Source organism: Erythrolamprus reginae, chromosome 1 (assembly GCF_031021105.1).
Source record: "Erythrolamprus reginae isolate rEryReg1 chromosome 1, rEryReg1.hap1, whole genome shotgun sequence".
Taxonomy (NCBI): Eukaryota; Metazoa; Chordata; class Lepidosauria; order Squamata; family Dipsadidae; genus Erythrolamprus; species Erythrolamprus reginae.
The window spans coordinates 297,807,164-297,822,998 of record NC_091950.1 but is presented as its reverse complement, the minus strand read 5'-3'; the positions used below and the strand labels follow the sequence as shown (position 1 = coordinate 297,822,998).

The following is a 15,835-nucleotide window of genomic DNA, read 5'->3' as shown; positions in this document are numbered from 1 at the left end:
ATAGCCCATGCCGAACTGTATAGCACAATCAAACATCAGCACAGGGAATATGTTATGACATTTTATATGTTGTCATTCACTGTTTTACTATAATCTTTATGTCATAAAATGGTTTATAAAATTTGCTAAGTTTCAATTCTGCAGGTGTCATGGGTCCTGAATTTGGGATATGTTAACCCATTTCAGGTAACTTAGTTTAAAAAATGGTGATACATCATTTTGCGTGGCTAAAATTCTGGAAATGAGAATTTCAGTAGCATATGGATAGATAAATGAGCACCTTGAAAGGTTTATAAATGTAGTAGAGTCAGTGTGGAGCCAGTTTCTTGTAGTGGTTATAACATTAGGTTAGAAACTGAGAGGCTGTAAATTCTAGTCCTGTCGTAGGCAGAAAGCAACTTGAGTAACTTTGGACCAATAATTTTCTTCCAGCCATAGGAAGGACGCAATGGCAAACCACTGTTGCAAAATCTTGCCAAGAAAACAACAGAAACTCGTCTAGGCAGTTTCTGACAACTGGACACCACTGAAAAAAAGAAAAAAAAAGGAATAAATGCAAATGAGAAGGCAGTACAGGTGCATGCTTCATAAGACTGTTTGAAAATTGCACTTTTCAAACATCATGTGAGTTAGCACTGGACAAAGTGAGGTTCAACAATCTAACTTAAATTCAGTTCAGACATCCATGGTTATAATTAGTTTTGTTTGCAACAGGTATAGTTGGTAAAATAGAAAAATCTGTGCAAAACTATGTCTAGTTTACCTACTGTAGTTATGTCTGTGTACATATCTAAATAGCTCCTTTCAAGAATAATTATGCCTACCATCTTGCTGAAAGGTGACTCTATCTTTGTATTAGGATGGGTAGTGGCAGTGGCAAGAATGTACCAGATTAAACAGATGATGCCTTCTTGTTGCAGCTAGCTATTAATGTCAGCCTTCAAATCCGAATTTGTATTTCTGTGTATTTTGCATATTCTTTGAAAACAGATGTCAGACATTTGAGGTTGAATTTAGAGAGAGAGATATATTACAAATGCAAATGCTACATGTTCCATATTTATAGTTCAGTATTTAAACATATTTTATTAGCCTAATTAAGAAATAACCATCTGATCACTTCCTAATGAAAACTATATCTTCTAGACCCCATACTTAGAATATTCTGGCATAAATTTTAACCATAGTTGTTTTAAACACATTAGAAATACAGTAGATTCTTATTCTTAATCCTTACAATATTTCCTTGAATTCGATTTAATCTCTGCTCCTCTCCACAAGAACTTTTTGTCTCACATATGGAAGAAGAAATGTTGCACTCGTAAAGTCCAGGGATGTTTATTAATATTGAATCAGTTTGTTACAGCCAAAATAGTAGTCTAGGGTCTGCCTTCCTGTTTTAAATGATTGTGGTAGTTAAAATAAAATAGCTCTCTGTTCTACTGGTTAAAATGAGTAGAGTTTTCAAAATTTTATTGTTAGCTTAGTAAGCCATAAAATATTGATGTACACATCCTAAATTATAGTTTAATGTGTTATATGGAATCTATTTGGCACGTGATTCTTTAATTTTTGAAGTACATCCTTTGAAATAAATAGTATACAATATTTTATTGTAAAGTAAGGGTTTCAACTTTCTGATGATTTCATCAGAAACCAAGATTGCATTCCGGTAGACTTATTGGTAACAACAAGGAATACAAATGCCATTGTATTCCCCTATTGTGTACGTGTGTATTTCACTTCCCAATATAGCAAGAGTGTCAAACTCAATTTCATTGAGGGCCGTATCAGAGTTATGTTTGACTTTGGGGGGTGGGCAGAGTGGGCATCACCAGAGTGGCAGGACATCACTCATGTCAGGGACACCTATGGGGGCCTAAGCACTCTGCCAGTGAAAATGGGCTCCCGAGCTCCATTTTCAGTTGAGACCCTCTGCCAGTGAAAAAGGAACTCAGCAGGGCCACCCACAACTGTCGCAAGCTCCATTTTTGGCTGCAACTACCTCCTGCAAGCCCCTGTCAGCAAAAACAGAGCTGGTAGAGGCACCGCAGGCTGGTCCTTTGCTACCGTGTTTCCCCGAAAATAAGACAGTGTCTTATATTAATTTTTGCTCCCAAAGATGTGCTATGTCTTATTTTCAGGGGATGTCTTATTTTTCCCCAATGAATTATATCCTGTATCCTGCTGCAGAAAAAACGCATCCAAACATGCAGCCGCATGTTGGAGGCGTGTTGGATGTGTTTTAAATCTGATTGATGCAGCGTTTTGGGATGCAATTTATGGACAGCAGTGTTATTCTTGACAAATGTATCTTTTTCTTTTATGTACGCTGAGAGCATATGCACCAAGACAAATTCCTTGTGTGTCCAATCACACTTGGCCAATAAAATTCTATTCTATTCTATTCTATATGTTCTGTTTGGGAATGCTGAGAAACGAAACGTCTCCTACGTCTTACTTTCGGGGGATGCCTTATATTAGGCAATTCTACAAAATCTCTCCTACGTCTTACTTTCAGGGGTGACTTATTTTCGGGGAAACAGGGTATTTCCAGATCTAAGCACCCCGCGGGCTAGGTTCAGCCCCTGGGCTTTGAGTTTGACATCCCTGCAATATAGGGAACAGGTCTGGCAACAGGACTTCTAAGACAGACTCTATTTAACTTCCAAGCCTAAATGACACTGGCTAAATTAACCTTGCTACCTGCTAAGAGACATTTTATTGTATATCTGTGAAATCAGGTATGGGGAAAGAAAGATACCTACCTCAGAAGAGTAATTATTACATTGAAGATAAGTTGATACTTCTCTAACTGGATGACAGTCAATTCAGACTACAGTGCCAGCTTTTTAGCATTTGAAAAACTTAACACTATGTATTTTAAAGAAGGATGTGTTAAAATAGTTACTCAATAATCTCACTTTTACATTGATTATATATTCAGTTATTTCTGATTCATTGTAACCTGGTGGACCCCAGGTAACCAGTTATCTTAATTTCTTACAATAACAAGCCACTTTCATAAATTATGTTTCTAAATGCGTTTCTTTCAGTAAAGTATGATTTAGGCTAACCAAATTTAAATTTTGGTATAATTTTTCAGTTATAAGTAGAAACAAGTTTCTGATCTTCTTGAAGCAATATTGGTGGATGAGAGGAAAGCAAAGTGCATGCAGTTACAATGTATTCATATAATAATCATAGTGTTCTATAAATGTGGCTGCTATTATAAATGTTTTAGGCAATTAAAATGCAATGTGTGGAAACAACACTATTAAGGGAACTCATGTTTACAGAAAATCATGATGGAGAATAGAATAGAATAGAATCACCAACACCACTCAATTCTTTATTGGCCAAGTGTGATTGGACACACAAGGAATTTGTCATTGGTGCATATGCTCTCAGTGTACATAAAAGAAAAGATACATTTGTCAAGAATCATCAGGTACAACACTTAATGATAGTCATAGGGTACAAATAAGCAGTCAGGAAACAAGATTAATATTAATCATAAGGGTACAAGCAACAAATTACAGTCATACAATCATAAGTGGGAGGAGATGGTTGATAGGAATGATGAGAAAACTAATAGTAATAGTAATAGTAATGCAGCCTTAGTGAATAGTTTGACAATATGGAGGGAATTATTTGTCTAGCAGAGTGATGGTGTTTGGGAAACAACTGTACGTGTGTCTATTTGTCTTGGTATCCAGTGCTCTATAGCAGGGGTCACCAACCTTTTGGATCTCAAGAACCACTAAATTCATAATCTTAAATCCCGTGGACCACTAATAGGATTTTTTAAAAAAGATAAATAATATTCAGTGCAATATAAAAAATGCAAATAATTTTTCTGCGGACCACCAAAATTCTGCGGACCATCAAAATTTTCTCACGGACCACCAATGGTCCATGGACCACTGGTTGGTGATCACTGCTCTATAGCATCATTTGAGGGTAGAAGTTGAAACAATTTATGTCCAGGATGCAAGGGGATCAGTAAATATTTTCATGGTCCTGCTTTTGACTCGTGCAATATACAGGTCCTCAATGGAAAGCAAGGTAGTAATTGTTTTTTCTGCAGTTTTGATTACCCTCTGATGTCTATGTCTGTCTTGTTGGGTTGCACAACCGAACCAGATAGTTATAGAGGTGCAGATGACAGATTCAGTAATTCCTCTGTAGAACTGTATATAGCTTGATGATTTTCAAGTGGGATATTACTAGCCTTTCAATGGTTTTTATAACTATAGATGTTAGAGCAACTGGTTTGTAGTCCTTCAATTCCTTGATGGAGGGATTCTTCGGCACTGAGATGATAGTAGAACATTTGAAGTAAGAAGGAACATAACACATCTCTAGTGATTTGTTGAAGATCTGGGTGAAGTTTGGGGCCAATTGGTCAGCACAGACTTTTAAGCAAGAAGGAGTTATCTTGTCTGGGCCTGGAGCCTTTTCTGGATTCTGTCTGTGAAATAGATCTTGCACTTCCTTTTCTGTGATCACCAGAGGTTGTGAACCCAATGGGATGGGGTCAGTTGTAGGAGGTTTGGCTATTGTTGGTGTGCCTGGGATGGAGGTTGTGAAGATAGGTGTCTATAGCTTCCTTTCAAACCTGCAAAAGAACACATTCAGGTCATCTTCCAGTTACTGATTTTTGGGGAAGGTATCTCATCTCTTTCCCAGTCTCTTGCTCCACATTTCATTTTTCATTGCAGAGAGTGGCAACATGGCACCTGCCAAATCAGTTAATTGCATGCTAATTTAATATGTTTTATGACCAAATTTTCATTTCATTTTTCTCTGTGAGCCAGTGACAACCACTAAGATTAAAGTGACACCTATTTATTAGTGGAATTAATACAATTGACTTGGGATTTAAAAGCACTATTCTGTGACTTTATTTTTAAACTTAGAAGTAATTATGTTGATGTATACAATAGCAAACTAAGTCACAATTATTCTAGTCAGCTACCTTTTTGTTTTTGTTTGTGCTTTAAAAGGTTTTATCAGATTTTAGATGAGTGTGTTAACACTTTTAGAAAAAAATCTGCTGGAAAAAATGTAAGTATAAAGATTTCACAGTTAATAGAATTGTAATTGTACACAGTTAATGGAATGATAAAACTATAACAAGGGAAAACAGAAAATAGAAAACTAATGAGGATAAAATAAGAATTCTGCACATTCTTTTTTATTATTACAGTGCAATTTATTATTACAATTTATTATAAATTGCATCATAAGAAAGAAAGGTAATGCACAGTTCTGAGTATGCTTATATATGAATAAGGTTCACTAAACACTGTGGGATTGTTACAAATTGAGATGATGCAAGATTAAGTAGTACCACAATACCACAATAACGGTCTAAATTTCAATAGAGGACTGCTTGCTTTTCCCCTGGTATTTGTAGGTTCTTACTTCATGTTAGAGTAAAAAAAATAAAACTCTATTGCATATTCAGAAGTAATTCCCATTTGTTTCTTATTCCCTTTTCTTTAAAAATTATCTGAAAAATAATTTCTTTAAAATAGAACAGAATAGAATAGAATAGAATTTTATTGGCCAAGTGTGATTGGACACACAAGGAATTTGTCTTGGTGCATATGCTCTCAGCGTACATAAAATAAAATATACATTTGTCAAGAATCATGTGGTACGACACTTAATGATTGTCATAGGGGTCAAATAAGCAATGAAGAAGCAATATTAATAAAAATCTTAGGATATAAGCAACAAGTTACAGTCATACAGTCAACATGGGAGGAAATGGGTGATAGCAATGATGAGAAAAACTAATAGAATAGAAGTGCAGATTTAGTAGAAAGTCTAACAGTGTTGAGGAAATTATTTGTTTAGTAGAGTGATGGCGTTCGGAAAAAACCTGTTCTTGTTTCTATAAAGAATATATTTCACCAATCTTACAGATGGTGAATAAAATCTAGTTCATTTGTTTTTTTTAATTATGAAAAGAATAGCTTGTTGGCAGTATAATTTAGTTGGCAGAGCTTTTGACTTGCATGTAGCATTTTCCGGGTTTGTCTGAGATTTTTGATAAAAAGTATAAACTCTGGCTTGTAACTTTGAATGTAGAAACAATATTATATTGTAGTGGGTAAACCATAATGGTGTTGCAGAAACTAGGGATCCTGGTGAGTCAGCTTTCCATCTCTCTTCTCACACTCTCATCTTAGGAGCAACATTTCTGTTAAATGTTAAACATGTTAAGTTTTGGAGATCTGTAAATTATAGACCAAATGTGGCAGTGCCTTTCTGTGAATAGATTACATTGTAGTACATTGATTAAGAGTTTTGATCTAATCAATTCACTAACAAAGAAAGAGGAATGATAGGTTTCACAGATGACGTGCCTCTTCCATAATATACTGAATGATCCTCCAACTTTTGGACTTGGAGTACAAGCTATATAGAAGGGGAATTGCTAAAAATCACTTTCCTGTTCATGGAGATAGGACTACTAAGTCCCTTATCTGAACAGAAGGATACAATCTTAATACCCACTAAATTATAACAGACAATTTTGATTGCCAGTGTTGCAACACAATCAATATAGGTAGTCCTCAAGTTAACAACCACAGTTGAGACCAAAATTTATGTTGATAAGTGAAAGATTTGTTAAGTGAGTTTTGTTCCCTCTTACGACATTTCTTGCCACAGTTGTTAGTGAATTATTGTGTTTGTTAAGTCAATAACATAGTTGATAAGTGAATATGTCTTCCACATTGACTTTGCTTGTCAGAAGGCCACAAAAACTGATGACATGACCCTAGTTCATGGCAACCGTAATAAATAGGAACCAGTTGGTAAGCACCTGAACTTTGATCATGTAATCCCAGGGATGCTGCAGCGATTATAAGTGTGAAAAATGGCCATAAATCACTTTTTTTAATGCCATTGAAACTTTGAACACTGTCACTGGATAAACTGTTGTAAGTTGAGGACTACTTGTATTGAGTGAAAGGTATATGTTGCTCAATGTTCCTACTACCAAGCCAACATCACTTCTCTATACTCTCTTTTTTTTGGAGTGGGGGGGGAACTCTTAAAATATTTGTGTTAGCAGGTGCATCACCTGGCTAACCTTATATAGGTTTGAAAGCTAAGTTGGGTTGTGCCTAAATTAATATGTAGGTGGGATTTTTACCTTATATTATGTTAATGACTTCTGAAAAGTAAAGAAGGATGTTTGGGAAGCTAGTTCAGAAAATAGATGGATGATATTGAAACATGGAAACATGGAACATGGAACATGGAAGATTGGCGGCAGAAAAAGACCTCATGGTCCATCTAGTCTGCCCTTATACTATATTCTGTTCACTTGTATAGTAGAAGATAAATGATGCTGGGAGAAAAGATGAAATACTTGCCTCTACAGCAGGGGTGTCAAACTCAATTACATTGACGGCTGCATCAGTGGTGTGTTTGATCACTGGGGTGGGTGGCCAGGGTGGGTATGGCCAGAGTGGGTGTGGTCAGAGTGGGTGTGGCTAGCATGACATCACTTGTGTCAGGGAGAGCCTGTGATGGCCTGAGCGCTGTACTAGTGAAAACAGGCTTCTGAACTCCGTTTTCGGCTGGGACAGGCTCCAGCAATCCTTTGTCAGCATAAAATGGAGCTTGTAGTGGGGTAGGGACCCATGCACAGCCTTCACCAACTCCATTTTTGCTGGCAGAGGAACTGCGGACCAATCCGTTGTTATTTCAAGGCTGAATCCAGCCCCCAAGCCTTGAGTTTGACATCCCTACTCAATAGGTAGTATTGCAAAGTTTTTCTTTTCAGCTTTGAACAGCTTGAAAAAGAAAGCCTGATGTGTAAGATGCTTTATTTTTAATAAATAGTAAAATTGTCTTCCCCAGATCAAATTCGTTTAAAGAATTTAAGAAAAGTTTATGGAAGATGCCTGTGGTATCGATTGCGATTGTTAAAGCCCCAGCAGAATATAATTCCTACAATAAAGTAAGTATAACAGGATTTCTATTTTATGGGATTTTTGAAAAAAAGAATTTTAATAAAAGCAAATTATTTCAACATTATAAAATATTTAGAAAAACAATAAGATCAGCATTTTAACAATAACTCCTAGATGTTAATTAAGTTTTGATTGTAAAGACACTGAAAATGATTCCCAAGTCATGGATTGAATTTCAGATAATGAAATAATCCATTGAGCATCCAAAATGCAGTTGTTTGGGGATTCACAATTCTTCCTGCTTTGGGGGAGGGAAAGAAAGATATGTATGTGATGCATTTATATTGTGGAAACCCTAGAATTCTTTATAGGCTGAGGATTCCTCAGCGGGAAGTGGGAAATTTCACTGAACAACAACAAAAATCCAACCCATCAAGCAACTTATCTTATGGAGAATTGTTGGGTATACAGGTAGCCTTGACGTAACAACCATTAATTTAGTGACCATTTGAAATTACAGCAGAATTGAAGAAAAAGGGATATGTCTGGCTTTCATACTTATGACTGTTGCAGAATCCCCATAGTCATGTGTTCAAAATTTAGGCGCTTGGCATCCCAGGATCATCCTTTGTAACCTGACTAGCAAAATCAATGGAGAAAGCCAGATTTGCTTAAAAACTGAATATTTCATTTAACAACTACAGTGATAAAATGAGGCACAACTCGTTTAACAACTGCCTTGCTTAGGAACAGAGATTTGGGGCTCAGTTGAGGTTGTAAGTTTAGGACCACATGTATGTTTTTTATTATTTTAAGACTCATCAGTTAAGCTCTGTGCCCATTATAAATACTGGATGGAGCTATAGAATATTGGCAGAAAGCAGTAGACATACTTGTATAGTGTAATTCCTTTGGTTTTGAAAGATGGCTAATGATTATTTTGGTTACTGTTTCCTATGATGTTAACTCTTCTTTAAATGTACCTGAATATTCTGATTGTATGGGATATCTTTCCAAAAATTTAATTATTTAAAATTGCTTTCTTTCACATTCAATTTTACAGAAAAGGTGTTTTGCTTGCTGGATGGGCACTGTTTTTGTTTCTTGCTTACAAAGTATCCAAAACAGACCGAGAATATCAAGAATACAATCCTTATGAAATACTACAGTTGGACCCAGTAAGTAGCACCATTTTTCATTATTTAAACTAAATTTGACACTAAATATTTCATGAGGGCCCTCTGTGGAATATCACATTCAAAGCAGTGAAGGGCTCCTCGTCGCTGGCGCTCCCAGAATGCTCCCGATGACTGGTGCGCATGAGATCCAGCTTCTGCGGGTGCGCCGGAAGCCAAATCTCACATAAGGATGCGTGTGCGAGCAAGATTTTGGTGATTTTCACTGATATTTTTGCTTCTGCGTATGCACATGCATGGAAGCCCAAAATTGCCGAAACGTCGCTCACGCATCCTCATATGATATTTCGCTTCCGGCGCATGTGGAGAAGCTAAATCTCACACCGACGCACACGCCCACCTAATGGTCAGCTGAAGCTGTGCTCGCAGCTTGATTCTCACTACTGGGATGCTGTATTGTGCTATACCGGCTACAGCCCACTACTGATTCTAAGTCTATATGTCTATTCCTCACTCCACAAACCTTCAAAAGACTACTTAGGGAGACATGGAAAAGGGAAGGAAGGAAATGTCAGTTAGGTTTTTCTCATGACGACAGGCAGCATTCAGCCAGCAGAGAAATGCTTATTTTTTTTAATTTGAAAGTCATAGAAGATAAGACTAGAAATAAATGATATATTACATTTTAAGTACAGAGATACCTCATCTTCCGAACTTAACTGGTTCCGGGACGAGGTTTGTAAGGTGAAAAGTTTGTAGACGAAACAATGTTTCCCATAGGAATCAATGGAAAAGCGATTAATACGTGCAAGCCCAAAACTCACCCCTTTTGCCAGCCGAAGCGCCCGTTTTTGTGCTGCTGGGATTCCCCTGAGGCTCCCCTCCATGGGAAATTCCAGCATCGTGAAAACACGGAAGTCCTCGAAACCCCACCTCCGGACTTCCGTGTTTTTGTGATGCTGCGATTTCACTGAGGCTCCCCTCGCTGGGAAACCCCACCTCCAGACTTCCGTTGCCAGCGAAGCGCCCGTTTTTGTGCTGCTGGGATTCCCCTGAAGCATCGCAAAAACACAGAAGTCCGGAGGTGGTGTTTCCCATGGAGAAGAGCCTCAGGGGAATCCCAGCAGCGCAAAAACGGGCGCTTCGCTGGCAACAGAAATACAGAGGCGGGGCATCCCAGTGGCGCCGGCTTGGGTTTGTAAGGTGAAAATAGTTTGGAAGAAGAGGCAAAAAAGTCTTAAACCCCGGGTTTGTATCTCGAAAAGTTTGTATGACGAGGGGTTTGTAAGATGAGGTATCACTGTATTTCATTTTGGAGGTAGTCACATTTTGAACTTTTGACCAAGGCATTTGTTTGAAACTACATTGAATATCTGGCACTATTTCATAAAATGATATAAATATGCTAACTGTATTTACTAAATAATGCCATTTGGTAATAAAATCATAGAAATGCTCTTCTGGCTTAAAGAAAATGCCTTATAAATGAAATATATTTTTAAAAGTTTGTCTCAAAAAATATCCTTCTATGAAGTAATGATGCATGTCTCTGAAATTATAAATGGCATTCAGTTGTGTCTGTCCACATAAAGACTTCTTTGCACCTCCAGTTGTAATATGAGGAAGTAAACCTTTCTTCCATGTTAACAGGAAATTGGGGAACACTCCAAGATAATAAAAAGGGGGGACAATAGGAAGGGAAAAAAGGAAGTTGACAGACAACAGCACAACAATATAAAATCGTTGGGGTTGCTTCATCACATCCTCTTTGCTAATTAGAGGAATCATCAGGATAAAAATACTGCCGAAAATAGAAAGAAAATAACTAGTTATAGTTTTACAATTGTGTAATTTCATATGCTGATCACCAAAATTATTTGATAATGGAAAGCAAACTTGTATATATAATCTTTTTGAAAATTTATTTATTTATTTATTAAATTTATACGCCACCCTTCTCCTCGTGGACTCAGAGTGGCTTACAACAATAAAAACATAATGCAAAATTAAAAAATACCGAATACATAATAGCAACATAATAGCAATGTATGGAATTGTTTATTTAAATGATACGTTTTTAATAGGTACAGGTCCATCGAATTCAGTTTTGTCTATGTTCCCGACTTCCTACATTTATGTAGGAATAGAGGCCATCAAACAATTTGATAGTTATTTAAACATTTGCAGAATTTTTCCTTTTTTAAAAGTTGCATTTATACATACTTTTAAAAAATTCTCAATCCTTGGGACTTACTAGATGGAATTTAAAATTTGCTGTATAAACTTTAAAGAAAGCAGTGTTAACAACAGCAGCAGATTAGAGGGATCGTATTTCCATTGGATTAAATCTATTTTGGGACTGTCAGAGCTTTAGTTGACAGGACTATATGTACTGCTTACTGAACAACCACTGGTTTACAGTGGCTCTGAAGAAAAGAATATAGCTTACAATTGGTCTGCACTTGCACACTTATACCCATCGCAGGAGCCCCGGGGTTGCATGATTCAGATCTGGGCACTCAGGAATCAAACTGGATTTCTATCGGTTACAACAGCCCATGGCCAATGTTGGTCCCACAGAGTTGGCCTTCTCCGGGTCCCGTCGACGAAACAATGTCGTCTGGCGGGACCCAGGGGAAGAGCCTTCTCTGTGGCGGCCCCGACCGTCTGGAATCAACTCCCCCCGGAGATTAGGACTGCCCCCATCCTCCTTGCCTTTCACAAACTCCTCAAAACCCACCTCTGCCATCAGGCATGGGGAAATTGATTCCCCTAGGCTGTTTCCGCTTTATGTATGGTCTGTATGAGATGTATGATTTTTTTTATATTAAGGGTTTTAATTTGTTTTAAGTATTGGATTTGTATTGTTTCTTGTTGTTAGCCGCTCCGAGTCCTTGGAGAAGGGGCGGTATACAAATCTAATAAATAAGTAAATAAATGGCCACATGATCGCCATTTGTGCTGGCTTTCAACAAGCAAAGTCAATGGGGAAAGCAGAAGGAGGTGGCAAGCAATGTTCCCTCTATTTTTTTCCCAACGTGTACGGAAAAGTATAGCGTTTGAGTGGCACATTTTCATGCCTGAGCACCTGAATTTTTCCCCCAGATGTCACCAGTAAAGGGTTGCCAGCACATGTTGCTACTGGCACGCTCTGCATGCCGCTCTGTGTCTCCAGCGGGTGTGCAAGTACAGCCAAGCAAGATTTTGCTTCTGCGCATGCACAGGGGGCAAAATCTCACGAGGGGACGCACACACTTGTGAGATTTTGGTGGGGTTTTTTGCTTCTGCGGATGCGCGGAAGCAAAAAATTGCCAAAAATTGCCAGTATCCTCTCTCAAGATTTTGCTTCCTGCAAATGTACAGAAGCCAAATTTCACTCCGACGTGCCCGCCCGCTGGCCACTCGGAACTGCATACACAGCTCCATTTCCGCTACTGGTGCACCGTCCCCCCAGGAACCCAATACTGGATGTCACCCAAAACAACGAAATTGACAAAATTGAATGGGTCCAAAGACGGGCTATAAGAATGGTGGAAGGTCTTAAGCATAAAACGTATCAGGAAAGGCTTAACAAACTCAATCTGTATAGTCTGGAGGACAGAAGGAAAAGGGGGGACATGATCGAAACATTTAAATATGTTAAAGGATTAAATAAGGTTCAGGAGGGAAGTGTTTTTAATAGGAAAGTGAACACAAGAACAAGGGGACACAATCTGAAGTTAGTTGGGGGAAAGATCAAAAGCAACGTGAGAAAATATTATTTTACTGAAAGAATAGTAGATCCTTGGAACAAACTTCCACAGATGTGGCTGGTAAATCCACAGTAACTGAATTTAAACATGCCTGGGATAAACATATATCCATCCTAAGATAAAATACAGGAATTAGTATAAGGGCAGACTAGATGGACCATGAGGTCTTTTTCTGCCGTCAGTCTTCTATGTTTCTATGTTTCTATGAAATCAGTGTTATTTGAAACTCAAAGTTTGCATTTTGTGGTTGACAAACAAAAGAATAATAAAATACCAGAAAAAAATAAAATACAAGGCCTCCCTAATATTGAAGAAGAGGCAAACGTGAACTATAAAATATTGTTCAATAATATGGCTCTTTATTATTTTTCCATTTGTGCGTATGAACATAAGAAGGTAAAGAGTCCTTGTAGAACTGGATCAGAAGCTGACCAACAGTGGTATAAGGGTACTGTATAAGGAATGTGGGAAAAGGCAGATTTAGGGTATTTTTCAGAGCTCAAATTCCAATTTCACTTGGAATTTGCCAATTTGTTTTGCCTAAGTTAATGAATGAAATGTTAAACAGGCTTTCAAGTTTTAAAATTGTTTGTGACAGACTGCCATTGTGAAATTAAACAATGCACAAAAGAATCAAGGTAAGCCATGAAGCAGCTCCTATTTATTATTCCAATTCCAAATTGAGTTCTTACCTGAATGCCAGAAATTGAACATGTGGTTGGATCCCTGTTGTTTTACTGGCTTTCTAAGGATTATAATAAGTTGTAGATATCTCAAATGATGGGTGTAATGATGAATTGGAAGTGGGCTATGAAACTAGTAGTATATTATTAGTATGTTTGTTATGAATAATCAGAAGCTTGTTATGAATAATCAGAAACAAGGTGTACTGAGTTCAGTGGAAGTTACTTTCAGGTAAATGAAGGAGATCGCATACCTTATGTACTTCAAACAATTAATTTGAACCTCTTATTTTAATAGGGTGCATCAATATCAGAAATTAAAAAGCAATATCGTTTGTTATCGCTGATACACCATCCAGATAAAGGTGGCGATGAAGTTAAATTTATGAATATTGCTAAGGCTTATGCAGCGTAAGTTTCTTGAGTTCTGTTTTTTGGGGGGAATGTTATTGAAGCAACATGAATATACACTAATACAATTTTCTATATGCTTCAGCCAGTTTGTCTACTGACAGCAGTTGTTACGATGCAGAATTGATTTTGTTTTCTTCTAAATACTGTATATGATTTGTGATTCTGGTTTATAAAACAAGCAAAGATCTAAGGTCTCCTAATCATGTATAGGGATATAAAAGCTTCAGAGGAAGAGAAAATCAGTTTATTATAAATTATTTTCTCCCTTTGGTCATCAGAAGTGCTCATTTAGACCTCAAGGGAGCCTTTTCATCATTGGGGATAATGTTGGCTCACTCCCATTTCAAACTGCATTTTCTCCTTTCTTGTTCTATTTGATTGTTATCAACATAAGTTATTGTTGGTAATGGCCCCACCTTGATGAAATTGTTGCATGCTGTCCTTGTATGTATATGTATACTCAGCCATGTCTATCTGCTGTGCTATTTTGATATGGATCATCCAGAGGGGATTTTAAGTTTTGATGTGGCAAGTTTTAAAGCTTTGCTTTGAGCAAGGAAAGAAAATGTTGTTGCACTTAACCTTTGAAACAATCTTTCTAACACAATTGTGCCTCTTATTTTGTAGTTTAACGGATGAAGAAGCTCGAAAAAACTGGGAAGAATATGGCAGCCCTGATGGGCCACAGGGTAATTATATAGTTTATTTTTCCAGATCATAATTTATGTAATAGCTTCACTTTTGCTTTGTGATTTATTCTATCAGCAACAGTTTTCATTTTGTATACTGTGTTTCTACAGTAATGTCATTTATCTTTGTAGTGACATATTTATGATGTTAACTTCAGTATTGCTCATGCCTCATTCCAGTGTTCAGTGAATTCACGTCAATGAATCCTGTTATCCAGCGATCCAGCTTCTCAAACCTTTAATATATTTATTGACTTGTTAGATTATAATCCTGCATAGAAATGTTGTCTAATTTGTCTAATTTACATTTTTGCTTTCTACATGGGAACAGCAGTTCTTACATACATGCAAAATCAGACTGAATTCTGAACGTTACCAGGTCACAATTTATGAGAACATTCTGGAGAATTTAGAATATTTCAGTTTCAGTGTCATATCTATTGTAAATTCATAGCTGCTGATATTTCCAAACCAACCACCAGCTTTTCTTGGAATAATTATAGAGCTTCCATTCCCTATGGGTCAGTTGATGGGAGGTTGTTTACATAGGCATGAAAGTCAAGGTTAATGCATTGTTGTGTTGTCCTGAGTTGGCCTCAGCAGCATGATGAACTTGCCATAAAGTTACTCTTCGTAGTAAGCTATCCAGTTATTTAGAAGATAAAGCCAAACTGGGTATGCATAATCTATTCAGTTTGTATATCTTCATCAAGAACATAATATTTGCAGTTGTACTTACATCCTTCCAGGGCAGGGGTCTTCAAACTTGGCAACTTTAAGATTTATGGACTTCAACTCCCAGAATTCTCCAGCCAGCTATGCTGGGAGTAGAAGTCCATAAGTTTTAAAATTGCCAAGGGTCTAGGGATGTTTCTTTAAAAGTGATCTCACAAGGTTGTCTCTCAATATTATTCCTGTAGTTAGTTCTGCATCCACATGTGCACCATAGATAGATCTTATTTTTTAAAAATAAAGTTTTTCTTTTTTAAATAAAAAGTTGAAGAAATGTATGCATATAAATTATATTGCCATATTTTATAACTTATTTTTCCATGTTTCTTGCAGCCACAAGATTTGGAATTGCACTGCCAGCTTGGATTGTGGATCAGAAGAATTCTATTTTGGTAAAGCAACTCCCAGTTTGGCTATATTAAAATGAAAACCTTAATGAAGTTGATAGGATTTTTTTTAAAACAGTCATTTAGAGAAAAATGACAGTCA

At 37.1% G+C, this 15,835-nt stretch overlaps 1 protein-coding gene across 1 annotated transcript in view; it reads left to right on the top strand.

The window, feature by feature from the left end:
* SEC63 (SEC63 homolog, protein translocation regulator) overlaps positions 1-15,835 on the top strand; it is a 51,993-nt gene that overhangs the window by 6,975 nt on the left and 29,183 nt on the right. The window contains exons 2-6 of the mRNA XM_070733308.1: positions 7,888-7,987; positions 9,004-9,118; positions 13,810-13,922; positions 14,553-14,614; positions 15,680-15,738. Coding sequence (XP_070589409.1) covers positions 7,888-7,987; positions 9,004-9,118; positions 13,810-13,922; positions 14,553-14,614; positions 15,680-15,738 — 449 coding nt within the window. The remainder of the gene's footprint in view (positions 1-7,887; positions 7,988-9,003; positions 9,119-13,809; positions 13,923-14,552; positions 14,615-15,679; positions 15,739-15,835) is intronic.